Source organism: Geotrypetes seraphini, chromosome 9 (assembly GCF_902459505.1).
Source record: "Geotrypetes seraphini chromosome 9, aGeoSer1.1, whole genome shotgun sequence".
NCBI classification, from domain to species: Eukaryota; Metazoa; Chordata; class Amphibia; order Gymnophiona; family Dermophiidae; genus Geotrypetes; species Geotrypetes seraphini.
Genome location: NC_047092.1, coordinates 15141850 through 15161051, shown reverse-complemented (window position 1 = coordinate 15161051; position 19202 = coordinate 15141850). Strand labels below are relative to the sequence as shown.

The window sequence follows — 19202 nt, the reverse complement described above, 5'->3', positions numbered from 1 at the left end:
CAACCGCTGTTCCGCGGCACACTAGTGTGCCGCGAGATGTTGCCTGGTGTGCCGTACGGTCAGGGCCGCCATCAGGGCAGTACCACCAGTCTAGGGAGAGGGGCGATCCGCCCCACGTGGACAGGAGAGAGCTGGACGGGGGACCCGCGGAGTTCAATACATCTCGAGCCGGGAGGCTCGTCTTCTGTTCCTGCCTGCCCTGCAGCTAACATATAGCCGATCGCAAGCGTTCCCCGATGTCAGCGCTGACGTCGGAGGGAGGGCTTAAGCAAAGCCTGCCCTCCGACGTCAGCGCTGACGTCGGAGAATACTTCCGTTCGGCTATTTGTGCGCGGCAGGAAGCAGAAGACAAGCCTCGCGGCTTGAGCTTCGTTTCGCTGAGAAAGCTGCAAAGATGGGCTGGGAGGCAAACACGAAACACAAAAGGGGGGAGGGAGTGCGATTTGGACACAAGGCATGAACTTGGGAGAGAGGAAGGGAGAGAAAGAGATGCTGAGGTGGGGGAGGGAATGCGTTTTTGGACACAGAAAAAATGGACTTGGGAGAGAGGAAGGGAGGGAAAGAGATGCTGAGGTGGGGGAGGGAATGCGTTTTTGGACACAGAAGAAATGGACTTGGGAGAGAGGAAGGGAGGGAATGAGTGTTTGGACACAGAAGGCATGGACTTTGGAGAGAGGAAGGGAGGGAATGAGTGTTTGGACACAGAAGGCATGGACTTTGGAGAGAGGAAGGGAGGGAAAGAGATGGTTGTGTACAAGGGGAATAGAAGAAAGGAGAATTTTTGGTCATAGGGAGGGAGTGAGGTATAGATAGTGGCATACCAGGGTGGGGGGGGGGCAGTCTGCCCCACCCCGGGTTTACGTCCCAAGGGGGTGCACAGCTGGCCACCCTCCAGTGTTGTCCCTAGGCCGGCAAACTGCGGCTCTTTAGCCACTTGAGTGCCACCGCCGCCAACGGTGTTGTTGGCGGTGGCAGCATTATAAAATACTTTCTTTGTGTTTATTTGATTCCTATTCAAGAGAATTACTTTATATATACTGTAGTCAATATAGGCACAGAGTTAAATTTTTTAACATTTTCTAATGGTGGTGTGCCTCGTGATTTTTTTCATGAAACAAGTGTGCCTTTGCCCAAAAAAGGTTGAAAAACACTGGTCTAATGTACTTAAGATCAGGGATTGAACCAGCAGTCGAAAGGAAAATAAATCAAAGTATTGTTTAATGGTATGAAGTTTCCATAGAGTGAGAAAGCATTTTTTGACTTGAGCATTAGTGTGATCTTCAAACGTCAGGCTTCGGTCCAGGGTGATGCCAAGGATTTTGGTTGTGTGACTAATTGGGTAGTCTGATCCATTTAGTCTCAAGGAGGTGTTCACGATCTTGTTATTGGGACTTACCAAGAAAATCTTGGGGGTTTTTTCGGGATTTTGTCACTGCAGTTAGTGAACCGGGATTGGGGCAGTGTTTGGAAGGCGCTTACTGAAAAGAATGCTTTGCTAGGACACAGCTCTTACTTTGAACTCGTCCGATATTTCTGATACAAAGGAAGAAATCTGTTTCATGAGTCGGTCCACGCTGCTCTCGCTGCCTGTCTTTAGCAGCGTGGTGATAGCCAGGGTAGCGATACTGCGGTTAGAGTCGGTGATTAAATTTTCCAGATCCAGGTTGCAAGCAGTGACTGCTGACGGATGCTTCATTGCCACCTTGGAGGGAGAGAATCAGACGGGTGTTAGTTAACTACGGAACGATCCTAGAGTGGCATTTTCATCCTTAAAAGTTCCCTTTGTTGTAGCAATACACATACAGGGCTTCAGATTTTAAGTGTTCAAAGTTTGGAATTTTAGGAGGTTATTTTTGAAACAATTGGTGCTTCCCCAGGATAGAGAATGACACGGGGACAAATTTTTCCTCGTCCCCACAGGAACTCAATTTCCCCCTCCCTGTGAGTTTTGTCGCTGCCCCATTCCTGTAAGCTCTGCCTTAACCGCACAAGCCTCAAATACTTATGATTTTAAAGCGTTTTGAGGCTTGCGCAGATGAAGATGGAGCTTACAGGAATGGGGCAGCGACAAAACTCAGGCAGGGGACAGGATACTCTGGATAGACGGTATATCAAGTAACTAAAACTTGGAAAGAACTTGCCGGGATGGGAAAATGAGTTCCCGCAGGGATGGGGAAAAATTTGTCCCCAGGGTCAAAAAATAAGGGGTTTTCAGTTCTATTTGCATCAAGGAAATACATTTTTGCAGAGTTTTAGGTGGATCGCATTCATTAACCCCCCAAAAACAATTTTCCAATGCCAGAAAGCTAACATGGCAACTGCACTATTTTAACTCAATGGCAAAACCTTTCTGATGGGTTCTGATGATCAGCCTCATCACCTTTGCTTATAAAACAGAGCTCTCACCTTGTTTAGGGTCCTTACAGCTGCATACCTCAACGCAGGTTTGGGAGAACTACAGAAAAGCTGCAACACTGAGAACAAAACAAGAGCAAAAATAACGTCAGCTCTTACAGAGAAAACCATCTTAATGTATAGCCTACACAGCCTTTCCCAGTGCACCATGGTTCAAATCCCAGAATCTGTAGCTCTGTCTGAGGGCCCTTCCTTCAAGGATTGTCTGTTTCTTAAGGACTCATCAGTTATAGTAAATATTTACAGGAAAAAATGCAAGATAATCTAGCAACGGATGGCAGAAAGACGACCAACTTGGCCCATCCCATCTTCTGCTCTGTTGAGAGGCTTCCATTTTGAGTAGATACGTGTATACATTTGTACACCCACTCATCTCCTGTTCCTCAGCCACCCATGTTTGTTTGTTTTTTACCTGAACTTTCAACTCCCTTGCCACCAAATCATTCCCCAGAAACTCAAGTACTAGCCTTCACCATTGACACTGGTAGCCTTTAAGCTTTGTCATCTTTTTCTCCAAGTCCTCCAAGGGCAGCCAGTGATTCATGATATCCAAAGAGAGATCTGTGCTTCACATTACACATGGGCAAACCACAAATCTTTCTCTTAATCTTTCATGTAGGAAAACGAGATATCTTAGGAAAGTAAGGAAGATGATATTTCTCTTGTATTTCACTGTGATGTACTGTCTCTTGATGATGTAAACCGCATAGATCTGAAAGGTATTGCAGTCTAGAAATGTATTTTAATGTAATGTAATGATACATAGAAATAAAATTGGTATAAAATATCTCACAATTGTTCATTCTATCGGGTTAATGAATGTGAACAAGTCTGAAGAAATTATTCTAATTTTAATCCTACCTTCATCAGCTCTAAATAGAAAGCCACAGTGTTTGCATCCCAGTGGCTTATAATGTATTAATAAATTCTACTAATTCTCAAGGTTGACCCATGATGCTGCTGGGTCATCCTATGAAAGTTCTGTACTCGAGAGAAAAACAAACTATGGCTATGGATTCAGAGACCCCAGTCTTGCTTCATAATGGTGGTGGAGATGGCTTGAAACTTCATGAGACCTCTAATTCTCTTAGATGGCCCAAGTAAAGAGTTATAAGTAGTAACACTTGATTCTTCTGGAAGTTTGATATCTTATCCTGTACAAACTTCTCCCCCCTCTCCATTACAAGTCATGTTACAGCTTCTCCTCCCCCCACAACCACCCATTACACCTTCACCTCATTAACCGCAGCTAAGCTACCACAGCCCCCTCCCCTATCACTGACCTGAGACAGCAGGTGCCAGTTCCCTAGCTGTACAATTTGGAAGGTGGATGATGGCAGATGCAGCTTCATAGATGACCATTTCGTGTTTATTTCGGAGGCAGCTCTCAATGAAGTCAAATAAAGGACTATCATGCCTGGCAAAGAAAGAGTTTGCTTTATCTCAAGAGGAGAAGATAGATGCTACTGGGAAAGCTCCTGAGATAGAACTTAAGCTTAATGGGGAAACCAATCAGCTCACATGTGGCTTTATGGCTCGGTTCAATGGCCCATTGTTTGGCTCTATATTCCATTCCTGCCACTGCTGCTCACTGTGCCACCTAGCAGTCACCTGAGGAAGAGCACCATTGTGTTTGTGTCTCGGAGAAACCACAAAACAAAGAACCGGCAAACAAAAACCGGTAAAGTAGAGTAGATGTATTGGAAACACCCAGATTTATTGATACCATAAAATCAAATACATAAAACAGTAAAAGCCTATAAAAATAATAGAAGCAAATACACCTGACAATGGCGACCTAAGGGTTCTAAGTTGATTCCAGTCTATAAAATGACGTAAATGTCTGAACATACGAGTCCACTTTTGCGTCTGAAATCGTAGCAGACAAAATCCAAAGATGCAATATGACAATTCTGCTGGCAGATGGTGTAGCAAGTTGGTGCCCAAGTAGATGAGATGTTTTATGTATATGATTTTATGTTTCAAGTTTTATTTTGATGAATCGCTTAATCTTAATACAAAGTGATTAACAAATCTAAGAAATAGCAATAAATCTGGATGTTTCCAGAATATCTACTCCACTTAACCGGTTTTTGTTTGCTGGTTCTTTGTTTTGTGGTTTCTCTGATTGCACAGTGGAGTATTGAGGTCCCCTGTTTGTTGTCTTGGGATACAGGAGTATTTGAAGCAAGTTGGCACATTGCAGACTGAACAAGTATTTCTGCCCTGCCACATGGTGATATTTCTGTCATCCCTAAGGAGAAATTAGGGCTTACCTGCTAATTTTATTTCCTTGAGTCCCTCCTGTCCAGTCCAGGTGCACAAGTTTACACTCCTCCGCAATCAGATGGAAATTGAGAACCACTAGTTTGATGACTTCATTTCAAAACAGAGTCTTGTGCAGTTAACAAATAAGCAGCTAACTAGTATTTCTATTAAAGAAGATCTAATAACTTATTGTAACATAGTAGATGATGGCAGATAAAGACCCGAAGGGTCCATCCAGTCTGCCCAACCTGATTCAATTTAAATTTTTCTTCTTAACTATTTCTGGGCAAGAATCCAAAGCTCTATCCGGTACTGTGCTTGGGTTCCAACTGCTGAAATCTCCGTCAAAACCTACTCCAGCCCATCTACACCCTCCCAGCCACTGAAGCCCTCTCCAGCCCATCCTCCCCCAAACGGCCATATACAGACACAGACGGTACAAGTCTGCCCAGTACTGGCCTTAGTTCAATATTTAATATTATTTTCTGATTCTAGATCCTCTGTGTTCATTCCATGCTTCTTTGTACTCAGTCACCGTTTTCCTCTCCACCACCTCTGTCGGAAGCGCATTCCAGGCATCCACCACACTCTCCATAAAGTAGAATTTCCTAACATTGCTCTTGAGTCTACCACCCCTCAACCTCAAATTATATCCTCTGGTTTTACTATTTTCATTTCTCTGGAAAAGATTTTGTTCTACGTTAATACCCTTCAAGTATTTGAAGTATCTAAAACTAAAACCCCTAATATGCACCAAGAGAGTACTGGAATAACTACTAACCGAGATGGAACTCGACTCACAAAACCAACCCAAAAGGAACTAGGGAAGCAGGAGCTTATTGGATTCGTCACTCGAAGAACTTCCAGCAAAACATTCTGAACTGCCAGTTAATGAAATTGCTAGAAGTAGATTCTAGACTGGACTGGAGGGGGGGGGGGACTCAAAGAAAATTAAGAACCTTAAATTCCAATTTTTCTTTCTTTGTTGTTCCTTCAGTTCTGATGTGCGAGAAATACCAAAGCAGTGATCAATGAGGGAGGGACCTTAACAAGTTAGCCTCCAGCACTCTTGCTCCAAAGGTTTGCTTCATGTGGCTGCCTTATACATTTCTTGCAGAGGAACCAGACTATGTTTTTCCAGGAAGCCAACTGGGCCCTGGTGGAGACTTAGGGACGCCACATGACCCTGAGCAATGTATGCCGACATAATTGGTTCCTTAAAAACACCAGGCTACTAATGCTTTAGAAACTGCTTCATCCTATCTGGAGTCATTGAACAAAATAAAGATTATGTGTTTCTGCTCAGAAAATCTGCCTGAACGTTTTCTACTCCAGCTAATTGGACTGCTGACAGATCTGCCAGGTGCCCTTCTACCCGACATATAGAGAACTCCCTTCTTCTGCCACTTGTCTGCTTCTTGTTATTTGTTAGAAGTTACTATAAGGCAAGGAATCAAAGTAGAAATGCTAGATGAACTGCTTTCATTTCTAATTGATTGACAAACTATGTCACTTTCTCTGAGAACCATTATCTCTGAGCCATTTCCACCAGACAATAGGCTCCCCAATTGTTCAAGCTCAGTGACCTGAATCCAGTCTGGAGTCTCCAATTCCACTCCCTTCATTAGATTTTCCTCCTTCAACCATAGCAGGCTGGACATTGCCTCCTCCCTGAAAGAGCAGCCTCTCCCAAAGATCTTGAGATTGAACTGATTCCTACAGAGATTGCTCCTCACACGCTGGATGCATGAACCAAGATCCAAAGCTGTCACCATCAATTCCAGAACCAGAAGGTAATCCCATTCTCTGGGCTGAATTGCCTTCAGCAGATCTCAAATTGGCATCTTCAGCTTCGTAATTATGTCCTTGGTTTAAAATGCCTTTCCATTTCAGGTATTGAATAATGCTCCCAAGTATTCTAGAGACTGGGTCAGAATCAGCTTGCTCTTGGCGAAAATGATGACACAACCCAATCTGTAGAACTACCTTGAGCCATTGACACCTTGGTATGACTTTGCACTTATCAACCAGTTATCTAGATATGGGCACACCAAATTGCCTTTCTACCAGAGTGCAACCACCACTACTATCAAATGAGGTTTAACGTGGATAAGTGTAAGGTGATGCATGTTGGTAACAAAAATCTTATACACGAATAAAGGATGTCAGGGGTGGTACTTGAGAGAGACCCCCCAGGAAAGAGACTTGGGAGTAGTGGTTGACAAAACGATGAAGCCATCCGTGCAATGCGTGGCGGCAGCGAAGAGGGCGAACAGAATGCTAAGAATAATTAAGAACGGGATCACAAACAGATCAGAGAAGGTTTTCATGCCTCTGTACCAGGCCATGGTACGCCCTCACCTGGAATACTGCGTCCAGCACTGGTCGCCGTACATGAAGAAGGTCATGGTACTACTCGAAAGGGTCCAGAGAAGAGCGACTAAAATGGTTAAGGGGCTGTAGGAGTTGCCGTATAGTGAGAGATTAGAGAAACTGGGCCAGACTGAGAGAGGACATGATAGAAACATTCAAGATAATGAAGGGAATAGACCTTGTAGATAAAGACAGGTTGTTCACCCTCTCCAAGCTAGGAAGAACGAGAGGGCACTCTCTAAAGTTAAAAGAAGATAGATTCCGTACAAATGTAAGAAAGTTCTTTTTCACCCATAGAGAGTGATGGAAAACTGGAACGCTCTTCCGGAGGGATTCAAGACAAAGTTAGACAAGTTCCTCCTGAACCAGAACGTACGCAGGTAGGGTTGATCTCAATTAGGGCTCTAGTCTTTGACCTGGGGGCCGCCGCAGGAGCGGACTGCTAGGCACGATAGACCACTGGTCTGACCCAGTAGTGGCAATTCTTATGCTCTTACTTTAAAGAATGCTCTCGATGCTGTGTCCAACCTCAATGGCAGGGCTTAGAACTGAAAGTGCTGTCCCAGAATTACGATCAGCAGGAACTTCTGGTAAACTGACCATTTAGGGATATGTAAATATGCTTCTGGTGGATCTAAGGAAGTCAAAATACCACTACCATCACCACTGACCAAAGGGTTTCCATCCAAAACCTCAGGACCCGCAATGCTTTGTTGATCTGTTTTGTCTGGAACTGGATAAATTGGAACAAAATAAATGGAGTTTCTCTTGATTCCCCATTCTTTTGGAATGACCAAGACAACCATTTCTGAACATGCCAGGCAATCTAGTCTCCTAAACTGCCACCATTTTTAACATAAAAACGTCTAGAGAAGTTACACTAACTCTAGAGCCTATCCTTCTTAGATGGCCTCAAGACCCATTGGTCTAAGTTGATAAATTGGTCTAAGTTGATAAATTTATTAACTATTCCTTCACTTAAAATTATCAACACAAGACGACAGTTTATTTTTTCAGTAACCGCTCCACAGACTTGGAACGCTCTTCCAATTTATTTACGAAAGGAGCAGGACCTGGGAAAATTCAAAAGTAATTTAAAAACATTTCTTTTTAAAGATGCCTTTGATATTTAATCTTTTAACACCCAGGCCATTGATTTTATTCTATTAATATGCTTTTATTTTTTTCCCTCGTGTACCTTTCCTTTTTTGTTCTGCTTTTCTATATTAAATTGTATTTCACATCCCCTATTTAACCTTATGCTATGAATATGATAAGTTAATTTTTAACCTTACTGTATTGTTCAAAGTTTGTATTGTATTGTTTCCCATTGAATGTATTTTAAATTGTTCATCGCTTAGAACTATGATTAAGCGATTAATCAAAAGAATTAATAAACTTGAAACTTGATATGTGCTCACTTCTAGTAAAAAAAGCATCAGGTGTTTTCCAAGTGGCTGCTCCAAAGTATGGGCCCCCAAATTCTCACTGTGGGCTCCTGCCAAAGACCCAGAAGCTCTCTCTACCTCTTCTTCAGCTTCTCTAAAAGGACTGTCCCCTACACAGGAATGCATTCTGCTGGGATACAGTCAAATTCCCTGGGTGATATTTCTGGGTTCTTTCAAAAGCATTCCTCTAGAAGAAGAGGAAGAGTTATGACCAAATTCTCACAGTGTAGCTTCTGGAAGTCTCAGCACTTTGGACTTCCAAGTCCTTCACCAGCAGCCCCCGAGAGGTCAACCAATCTTTCCTCCTCACAAATGCAACAGTGGCCTGTCACGCTGAGCGGGGAACTCACTGCCAAAGTATGTGCTCAGCCTTAGCAGATTTCCATGGTATTCTTGATTTGGTACTGACCACTGTTATGCTGAATCCCCCCTTCCCCATTTCTGTTCTCCTGGCTATTCCCCCCCAACTTTATTTATGTATAGTATATGTATATAGCTGCCTGTACCACATCCATTCTTGGTCCCCTCCCAAGAGTAGAGGAGGAAAGGATGAACAGCAGTCAACTGGACCCCTTTCCCTCCCAAAACAAAGTGTGACCCTCCATCATAAAAGCATGATTTGAGCTTCCTGACCAGCTTTAGCTATTCCAAGTTCTCTTGCTACAAAGGGATACTCCAACAGCTAGAACTCTTGATTAGCCTGGAGAACCATCTGGTGGTTGGCTCGGACACAAACTGCACAGGTCTAACTGTCTACAGCTGGTGAAAACTGAGAATGCTGGTTAGCTATACAAGGTTAGCTATACAAGGGTGACATCATCAAACCAGTGGTTCTCAGAAGAATGTAATATATATATATATATATATAGATATAGATATATATATATATATATATATATATATATATATAGATATAGATATATACATATATACACATACACACATATATATATATATCTCACTAAACGGAAGGGAAGATAAGGAATAGAATTTACAAGCTCAACAAAAATAAAGTTCAATGGGCCTCCAAGAATGGGTTGGCATCTAAACTTTTTGCTTGCCTTGAATGGAATTTACAAGCATGCCAGGGATTTAAGAACATAAGAATAACCTTACTGGGTCAGACCAATGGGCCATCAAGCCCAGTAGCCCTTTCTCAAGGTGGCCAATCCAGGTCACTAGTAAACAGGCTAAAAACAAATGCTGGCCTTAAGGGACAACATACAGAGCAATCCACTCAGGCCTTGCATTTGCTTTCTTATAGGCCTGCCAGTGACTGCGCACATTTCCCCCAAACCTTAAGTAACCCTAAGTTTCATAGTTCCTTTAGGACTTGTTCTGGTAACAGGAATAGGGAGATCAGCAGAGTCCATTACCTCAGGATTATTACTAACTCTAGGTTTTCAGATACACACTTTTAGAGCTTTGCTAGTTAAAACAAGATAAGTCTAAGCTTACCTAAGAGAAATCTAGCAGAGGAGGCAACGTTCCCTACTGCTACTTACCCCTCATCAACCTCTTCCAGAAGTCGACTAGCAATGCGGATCAACATGCAGTATGCAAACGGTGACTTCAGTCCACACTTAGTGAATTTATTCAGCATCTTGGAAACTGCCAGTCGATCGTTCTTACGTAGGTAGTACAGCAGACCCAAGGCGTGATACTGTTCCAAAGACAAGGCAAGAAAATTAAGCCAGCCTGATGTAGATTTAATGACCGTGTCACTTATCTCCAGGTAATGCTCGATTGATAGCCTCAAGCAACACTATTGTGGACCTGCCAGGCAAATGTTTTCCTTAGACATCGCTAAAGCAAAGATACTTAATTGTAGCAGGTGTTCTCCGAGAACCGACAACATATATTCCTCACATGTGGGTGACATCAACCACGGAACTCAGTGCCCATACCGCTTTCCTGACCAACGTCAGCTCGCAAGACCATCAGTTCAGTAACAAAGCTAAGCAGCCAACCAGAGGAGGTGGGCAGGTTGTGAGAATATATGCCTGCGGTTCTTGGAAAACACCTGCTATAAGTAAGTATTTTTGTTTTCTCCAAGGACAAGAAGGCATAATATTCTTACATGTGGGACTCCCATGAAGCCAGGATCATGTCTCTGGAAGAGATTAAACATTGAATATATAGGAGCCTCACGAAACCCTACAGGGTTGGAGGGAAAATTAGCTTTACGTAGAAAATAAATTCTCCAGAACTGCTTGCCTAAACAGACTGTCTTTTCTGAAGTTGTGTTCTAACTGTAATGAGAAGCAAACGTATGGATTGAGGCCTAAGTAGCTGTTTTGCAGATTTCTTCAATAGATGCAGAGCCAAAAAATGAGCTATTGAGGCAGCCATAGCCCATTTATTATGGGCTGTAACACAGCCTTGCAGTATCAGCCCAGGCTGAGGGTACATGAAGGAGATACAGTCCACTAGCCAAGTAGAGATGGTTCTCTTGGAAACAGCAACTCCTAGCCTATTAGGATCAAAGGTGAGAACCTATGTGGTTTAGTGTGGGCCGGGTAGTATGCCAGAGCACGTTTGCAGTCCAAGGTGTGAAGAGCTGTTTCTTTAGGCAGTCTATGGATTGGCTGAGGCGGAATTCCGAGAGTAGGAATTTGGGATGAATTTGAAGCACTACGGGCTGTCATGATAGGATCTGGCACAGGAGCTTGAAGTTCACGTACATGGCATGTAGGGGTGAGGAAACCAAAAAACACTGTGGAGTGACAATGTTCCTGAAATGGACTTTATTGCTCTTGATTTATGCAGCGCATTCTCTGCAGAGTTCCACGCATTTGTATTTTTTTTGGACTGTTTATTCCACGTATCAGGGGCCTCCGAAGAAGACTATCTTGTCGAAACACAGACCGTGTTGGGTCCCATGCTCTCGGCGGATTAGATCCTTAAGGTTTTTATGTGGATTGGTTATATTGACCTGTGGAATTTTTAAATTTTCAATAAAGTCCATTTCAGGAACATTGTCACTCCATAGTGTTTTTTTGGTTTCTTCTGGAATTTTTTCTCTGTAGATATCTCAGGGTCAATTTCTTTGGTTTGGATGTAGAGGTGAGGGCAACGAAGAAAATCAGAGTATGAATGGGCAAAGCCACTGACCCTCAAGCTTTGCTTTGAAGAACGCTGGTGTAGAAGGACTGAGGTTGAAACAGACACTAAAAAATGACATGGGATTATTTCCCGCGGTTATTCGCGGGGACGGGAAAGGTGATGAATTTTGTCACCGTGTCATTCTCTACTTAAAGTCTTATGTAGCACAACACACACAGCTCGTGAGAAGCACATCTGAAGATCTTACGAGTTATCATAAAAAAATATTTGGAAGGAAACTGTATTTATCATTAGGATTTGATGTGTAAGCAACAGTCCTGGCTGGGCAAATGCATTGGTGGAGTTATGCCTTATGGTGCATTTCGAAAAGGCATTAAGTCAGCACTGTTTGACAAATTTATTTCCTAACTGTGGGTACTATTGTCAGCAAACTTTTAACACTATGTATATGTAAGAAACTTGTTGTATTTCGCTTATTGTCCAGCCCTCTTCTGTGTAAACCGCCCAGAAATCGCTTGGTTATGGCGGTACAGAAGAATAAAGTTATGGTATGTTATGTAATAGCTGTATCGTGACCAGAGCATCGCTGGGATATTATATGCACATGTGTGTGTGTGTAAATACCAGTTATTTGAATTATTTACATGTTTTTGGTGTCTAAATCTTGGCCCCCCTCATTATAGAATTACCCCCTTGGTGTGCAAGGACAGAAGCAAATGAAGGGAAATTGGAAAACATTAAGAGGAAGCTTCACTTTTCTTTCCCTGCAGGCCTGGGTAGGTGTAAAAGGCCAGACGCATACCTGAACCATTATATTATCACTAGTCGCCGCTTCTTGGGCTTCATTGATCCAGCGTTTCACCACATCATAACTAATCTTCATCATATGCTGTAAAGAAAGCATCAGTTGAGCCCAAGGGGAATGTGAAATCCATTAGGCTAACACAGAGTCATGAAAACTTAAAGACGAGCTCAATCCCCAATCCCCAACTCCTTTAATTCCATGTTGTTCAAACTTACAGCAGTACTTGGTGTTAAAAAAACAAAACCAAAACACTAACCCATATGCATCAGTTCAGCATTAGAATTAACAAATTGATTTAAAGAATTCTGCAAACACAGTGAACCTATTCTTCCAGCTCGAGTTATGGAGATCCTGAAGGCTGTGATTCAATTGTCCTACTCTGCAAGGACAGCACAAAATTTTAAGGGCCCCTTTTACAAAGCTGTGGTAGTGATGCTGCCACGGTAAATACGCCAAAGTCCATAGGAAATTAATTGGCTTTGGTGCATTTACCATGGCAATATCGCTACCACAGCTTTGTAAAAGGAATCCTAAATAATAATAATAATAATAAAAAAAAGGATTCTTATAATATTAAAAAAAGCTGTGAGATGTATCCATTAAAAAAAAAAATCACATCAATTTAATATTCTGAGTCCCCAGGTGAAGCCATCTTAGCAAGTGTGGCACTAATGGCCTCACATTCACTGGATCGGAAGCCAAGGACAGGCCTCAACAACGAGATGAAACCACACAACGGGGGAGTCATGAGGGCAGGATATGAATAGATCAGTTCAAAAAATCACTTTATTGATGAATATGCTGCATGGGCTCGACACTGGCAGTGTTTCAGCATCTGTGCCTTTTTCAAGAGTACTTAGGCAACTAACCTCATTCCACAATAACTGATCCTAGAGCAGTTAATCGCTAGTTTTTAACTTTGTTAAATCCACTCAGTTTGTAGCATCTTTCAATCAATGTTAACCGGCAGAACATTGTTAAATCCACTCAATCTGTAACATCTTTTAATTATTGTAAACCGCATAGAACTTCACGGTCCTGCGGTATATAAACTGTTATATTATTATTATGTCAGTTGAGAGCAAAAATGAAGATTAGTGTCAGGAGCAAAATTCAAGATCACTCAAGTCAGACTCTTGAAAAAGGCACAGACGCCGAAACATTGCCAGTGTCGAGTAGAGTTGCGCGGGGACAGAAATCCCACCCATCCCCGCCAGGATCCTCTCTGTCCCCACCCGTCCCCGTCAGGATCCTCTTCATCCCTACCCATCCCCGCAAGGAATTACCTCCATCCCCGCCCGTCCCCATAAAAAGCAGCAATTACTTTGAGTGGGGTATGATTGATGTACGACTGTAGTGGATCGTTTGGGGATCCCTGTTGTTGCTGATGTTGTTGTTCTCTAATGGAAATTTTGAGAGAGGAAAGCTGGACGGCTCACTGTTTATCCATACAGCTAACTGTTTGCTTTTAGCTGGGGTGTTGAGCATTACTTTCATGCTACTGTCTACGCTACTTGAACGCTGTTATTTTTCTGAATTTGACCCTGACCTGCCTATAAAGCATTTGTTTGGGTAGACCTATTGCCCTACTGCTCTGTGGCTCAGCTCATCATGTACATAGATACAATGACATCTTGATATGTTTTCTTACTCATCTGTATTGCCTTCTAGTAGTACCATTTCTGTAAATACCTGTCCATGCGTTTCTTGTCTCAATAAACATGATATTTAAAAAAAAAAAAAAGCAGCAATTACTTCTGTCAGGATCATCAATTCCACAGTTTCTTTTGTGTTTGCGCTGATGTTTTCCTTGTGGAATCTCTTTGGTGGAACCCTTTTTTTGTTTTCTGTTCAGGTAATTAACTTATAAACTCCCTCTTTTACTAAGGCTGACGTGTCCATTATATTATATGGACGAACCCTGCTTCCAAAGCCTTCCATCCCCGTGGGAGTCCCGTTGGCTAGAGGGGGGTCCCCGTGGGTTAGGCTGTACTAGTTGAAGTCTCCCTGACCAGGTGTTCACTTACCAGGGATGACACCAAAGCAGAGCTGGACACACTGGGCACTTTGTCCACAATGGCTTGTTTCATGTACCTCTCAATGGCCTGTAGCATGGTCCCCTATGGAAATTGGTGAGGGAAGAGTAGTGGGAGATTTGACACGTTTATCTTCACCCTTAACATTCAAATGCTTAACTATTTACATTTTTAGTAGCTTAAAACATTTCAATATTTATTTATACCCTTCATTACAGAAACCATAACAGTGAAATAATTAAAGTGCGCATGGGGTGTGAAGAGACTAGTGGAGAAGGGAGAAAGAAAACCACAGATTTCATAAGATCTATGACAGCAAAGTAGCAGGCACAGACAATCGCACACAAAGCCGGGCCAAAAATCGCGCGCAGGCTTCAGTGCGCCAGATTTAAACTGAATTTGAAAGCACTCCGAGGGAAGTTTTTTTGAGGGGAACCACCATACTTAACTTAGTAGTGTTGGCACTGCCGTTGGGGGGGGGGAACCCCTATTATAGAGGAAGGAAAAAGTTAAGTTTCCTCTGTAATGTACACCACCCCCCTCACCCCCACTCTGTAATGTACACCCCCTCCCCCCCTAAAAAAAAAAACCCCCCTCGGAGCACTTTCAAATTCAGTTTAAATCTGGCGCGCTGATGTCCTGGGCGCAATTGTTGGCCCGGCTTTATCTGCATGCGATTGTCTCGTGCGGTTTTGACACATCACCAGGTGGACTCATGATAACTTCATGCTGACATCTTCTATATTTCTAACCCATATTTTCAGCATAAATAACACCCCATCCCCAGGGTGAAATGTCGGTTAATCTTTCCTATCAATATAACTCTAGTTCAGGGGCCTCAAAGTCCCTCCTCGAGGGCCACAATCCAGTCGGGTTTTCAGGATTTCCCCAATGAATATGCATGAGATCTATGTGCATGCACCGCTTTCAATGCATATTCATTGGTGAAATCCTGAAAACCAGACTGGATTTGGCCCTCAAGGACCGGAGTTTCCCATGTCTGCAGTCTAGTCCCTATAAATCAGGGGTCTCAAAGTCCCTCCTTGAGGGCCGCAATCCAGTCGGGTTTTCAGGATTTCCCCAATGAATCTGCATGAGATCTATGTGCATGCACCGCTTTCAATGCATATTCATTGGGGAAATCCTGAAAACCCGATTGGATTGCGGCCCTTGAGGAGGGACTTTGAGACCCCTGCTCTAGTTGGTTTTCATTTACATTGCGAGTCTGTAAACCGCCTAGCTCTTCTTGGCAGCCAAAATGGTACAGTAAGTTCTAATAAACAGACTTGCTGGGCAGACTTTTAGGGGGTGGGGGGTCTGTATCCTGCAAACCATGCGAAAGTTTGGATGGGCTGGAGTGATCTTCGATGGCAGCTCCAGTAGTTGCAACTAGAGAATGACACGGGGACAAATTTTTCCCGTCCTTGCAGGAACTCGATTTCCCCATCCCCGCGAGTTTCATCACGGTCCCTGTCTCATTCCTGTAAGCTCTGCCTTAACCGCACAAGCCTTGAACACTTATGATTTTAAAGTCCTCTTATGCAAAAATTTGGTCCCCCTTGCTTGAATATTGTAAATCAGACCCTTGACTACTGCACTCATTAGTATAATTTGTATCTTGCCTCACCCTTAGTCTTTTCATTTCAGGCACCTCTCTGGTTTTACCATGTTTCATTTAATATTGTTTATGTCAATTTCTTTATTTTATGCTTGGATCATTTAAACTGATTACTCTGGTACATTGTTAGAACTTGCACCTATTATGTCTTATTTCCTTTTCCTGAACTAATGTCTTCTCAACTTCTATTTTATTTCTGATGCATTCAATCATTTATGACCATTATTCCACTGTGGATGCACTTCACATTTGTTAATGACATTGTTATAATGTGCTCCTTGTTGGAGCACGCATATTGTTGGCTTTGTATTTCATCTTTTATAAAATCAATAAAACTTTTTGAACTTAAAAAAGTGTTTGAGGCTTGTGCAGACGAGGATGGAGCTTGCAGGAATGGGGCAGGGACGAGAAAAAAATTTGTCCCCGTGTCATTCTCTAGTTGCAACCTAAGGACAGTATCAGGCAGACTTTTACGGTCTATGGCCCCAAAATATCAAAGATAAAAAACAATTTCATTTAATCATGAATCTAAAATACATGTTAACTATTCAGAAGACTGGATGGACCATTCGGGTCTTTATCTGCTGTCATTTACTAGGGTGCCTTATTACTTCTCACGTCCTCCAAGTGCACTGCTGATTCTCCCCATCTCAACCGTAAGAGCAGCATCTCCACAAAGAGCTCTTAGTCTAGCACGCAGCAAAGCCTCCTGAAAATGCAAGCGCAACTTGCAAAACAACGGAAAGGGCACTGCCAGCTTACGTCAGTGATCCTGCAGAGCGCTCGGATGGCCGGGCCTCGATAAACGTCTTCTTTCCCAGTCATGTCTTTGGTCAGGCTGAAAATTCAATTAGTGGAAGGTTAATTTCATTAGTGTCCGGAGAAGAATGATACTGTAAGATTAAGCTGCCATAAGCAATAAATGTTTGCTTTCCTGCTTCTTAACCCGCCTCACGACAGTTGCAGTACCTGCTGGTGACAATAATGACATCCTCAGAGATGTTTGCCATTTCCTTGATGGTCAGGTAGCACATTCTTCTCAGGGTTTGCTGTGGAAAGGATAGGAAACAATGGAAATGGACTTCTAAGCAACATCACCTAGCCTCATCTCATACATCCTTTGTGTACAGCAGGGCTCACACAGAAAAATGCCAGTGATATGTTCTATCTTTGTAACACATTTTATGCCATTAGTACTACAAAAAATATATAATCAATACAAAAAACAAACATAAGAACATAAGAATTTGCCTCCGCTGGGTCAGACCAGAGGTCCATCCCGCCCAGCGGTCCGCCCCCGCGGTGGCCCTCCAGGCCCATCACCTGTGCAATGGTCCCTGACTATTCCTATAACCTACCTCAACTCCTATCTGTACCCCTCAATCCCCTTATCCTCTAGGAACCTATCCAAACCTTCTTTGAAGCCCTGTAACGTGCTCTGGCCTATCACGGCCTCCGGAAGCGCGTTCCATGTGTCCACCACCCTCTGGGTGAAAAAGAACTTCCTAGCGTTTGTTCTAAACCTGCCCCCTTTTAATTTCTCCGAGTGCCCCCTTGTACTTGTGGTTCCCCAGTGTGAAGAATCTGTCCCTGTCTATCTTTTCTATGCCCTTCAGGATTTTGAAGGTTTCTATCATGTCTCCTCTAAGTCTCCGCTTTTCCAGGGAGAATAGCCCCAGCTTTTTCAACCTGTCACTTCAAACTTCACACAAAAGTCAGCAAATTGTGAAATGATGATGTGATACACAGAAAGCCTATAGCCGTGTCCTGCAAACCTTTTGATCCTGCGGAACACTAGAGGGTATCTGGAAGTGTGTGGACGTTGACGGGGTGACATCAAGTCGACATTCACACGTGCGTGGAGGCCCTCCGGGTGCGGTCCCGACCCTATTTCTACGCCGGTACGGGTTACTGACAGACGAGAGATGCCAGCACTGTGTGACAGCCTACAGGAGGTGCCTCTCACCACAAGAGGCACATCCCGTAAGCAGTCAGCCGGCGCCTCGCGGCACACTTGGAATCTGCCGCGGCACACAGTTTGCGATACACTGCTATACCAGAACTAAACAACTCCTGAGAATGTCGAGCAATTTTCACACACTAGTCCTGTCCTAGTATAGGTTTCAGAACAGAAAAGCAATGTTCCAAATTCCACAATCCAAAACAAAAATGGAATTCAAACTTCAATTTTAAATGTAAAATGTGTCCTCAGTATTTGATATTTCCAAAAATGGAAATGAATTCATTTCCTGAAATGATCTGTTACCACCAAGATAAGTGGCTTTTTGCACATTTTTTCAGTATTTAAATATGAAAATTATAGATAGATTGTGATTTTTACACAATTATTTAAATACATTGATGATTTGCACGAGGTGGTGGAGGAGGACCAGTGATTAAAACCACAATCTGTATCGACTGAACGGCCATTGGCTGGTACGTGATACAAAGACATGGTCTCAGGTCCTTCCTCTCCACAGATGATTTAATCCTTTATTGAATTCATTGCCATTTTTGGAAATATCAAATACTGAGGACAAATTTTACAGTTCTAATTTTTTTTTTAGCAGTTGGTTTTTATCCAGATTTTTGGAGTTTTTTTCTAACTTGATAGGACTGGGATTGGTTTGTGAAAATCAAGTTGACCCTCCCGGGAGCTTTGAGGTTTCTTTTGATTAGTTTATTGAAAGCTTCTACACTGCTACTAATGACTGGAAAGTCAATTCTGAGAGGTTTACATGAGCTACTGTAATGGTGTTACAATACATGAGCTTCGGTAAAGGTGTTACGTAGGCTTTCCGTGTGGCCTATCATCACTTCACAGTCAGCTGACTTAGCAAGCTTGTATTCCATTACAGCTGAAACTTACTTCATTTTCAAAATTTCTGCCCTTCCAAATCCCCACTGCAAGACCGATACCCTTCACTATTAAATGGTAAGGAAAAATCAGTGCCGAAAAACCCTAGATCTGCAGATGGGCAGTCAATAGACTAACTTTTGGCCTAGACTAACTTTTGGCCCAAAGGCACTTCTTGTAGGAAATCTGTTCTTTTACACACTTGGTCAGACAAAAAAAGGCAAGGGAGGTATCTTTTCAACCAAATAATAAAGTCTTTATTTGAAACGGTGGTCCCAACAATGATTCTTGTCTCGGCATGTAAAAAACCCACTTT

General features: G+C 42.8%; 1 protein-coding gene across 2 annotated transcripts in view; it reads right to left on the bottom strand.

Annotated features, from left to right (window-relative positions):
- COPG2 (COPI coat complex subunit gamma 2) overlaps positions 1 to 19202 on the bottom strand; it is a 60858-nt gene that overhangs the window by 29579 nt on the left and 12077 nt on the right. For both annotated transcript variants that reach the window (XM_033958599.1, XM_033958601.1), the window contains exons 5-12: positions 16999 to 17078; positions 16792 to 16867; positions 14403 to 14495; positions 12373 to 12459; positions 10010 to 10167; positions 3699 to 3832; positions 2407 to 2474; positions 1514 to 1702 (exon numbers count right to left, since the gene is read on the bottom strand). In XM_033958599.1, coding sequence (XP_033814490.1) covers positions 1514 to 1702; positions 2407 to 2474; positions 3699 to 3832; positions 10010 to 10167; positions 12373 to 12459; positions 14403 to 14495; positions 16792 to 16867; positions 16999 to 17078 — 885 coding nt within the window. The remainder of the gene's footprint in view (positions 1 to 1513; positions 1703 to 2406; positions 2475 to 3698; positions 3833 to 10009; positions 10168 to 12372; positions 12460 to 14402; positions 14496 to 16791; positions 16868 to 16998; positions 17079 to 19202) is intronic.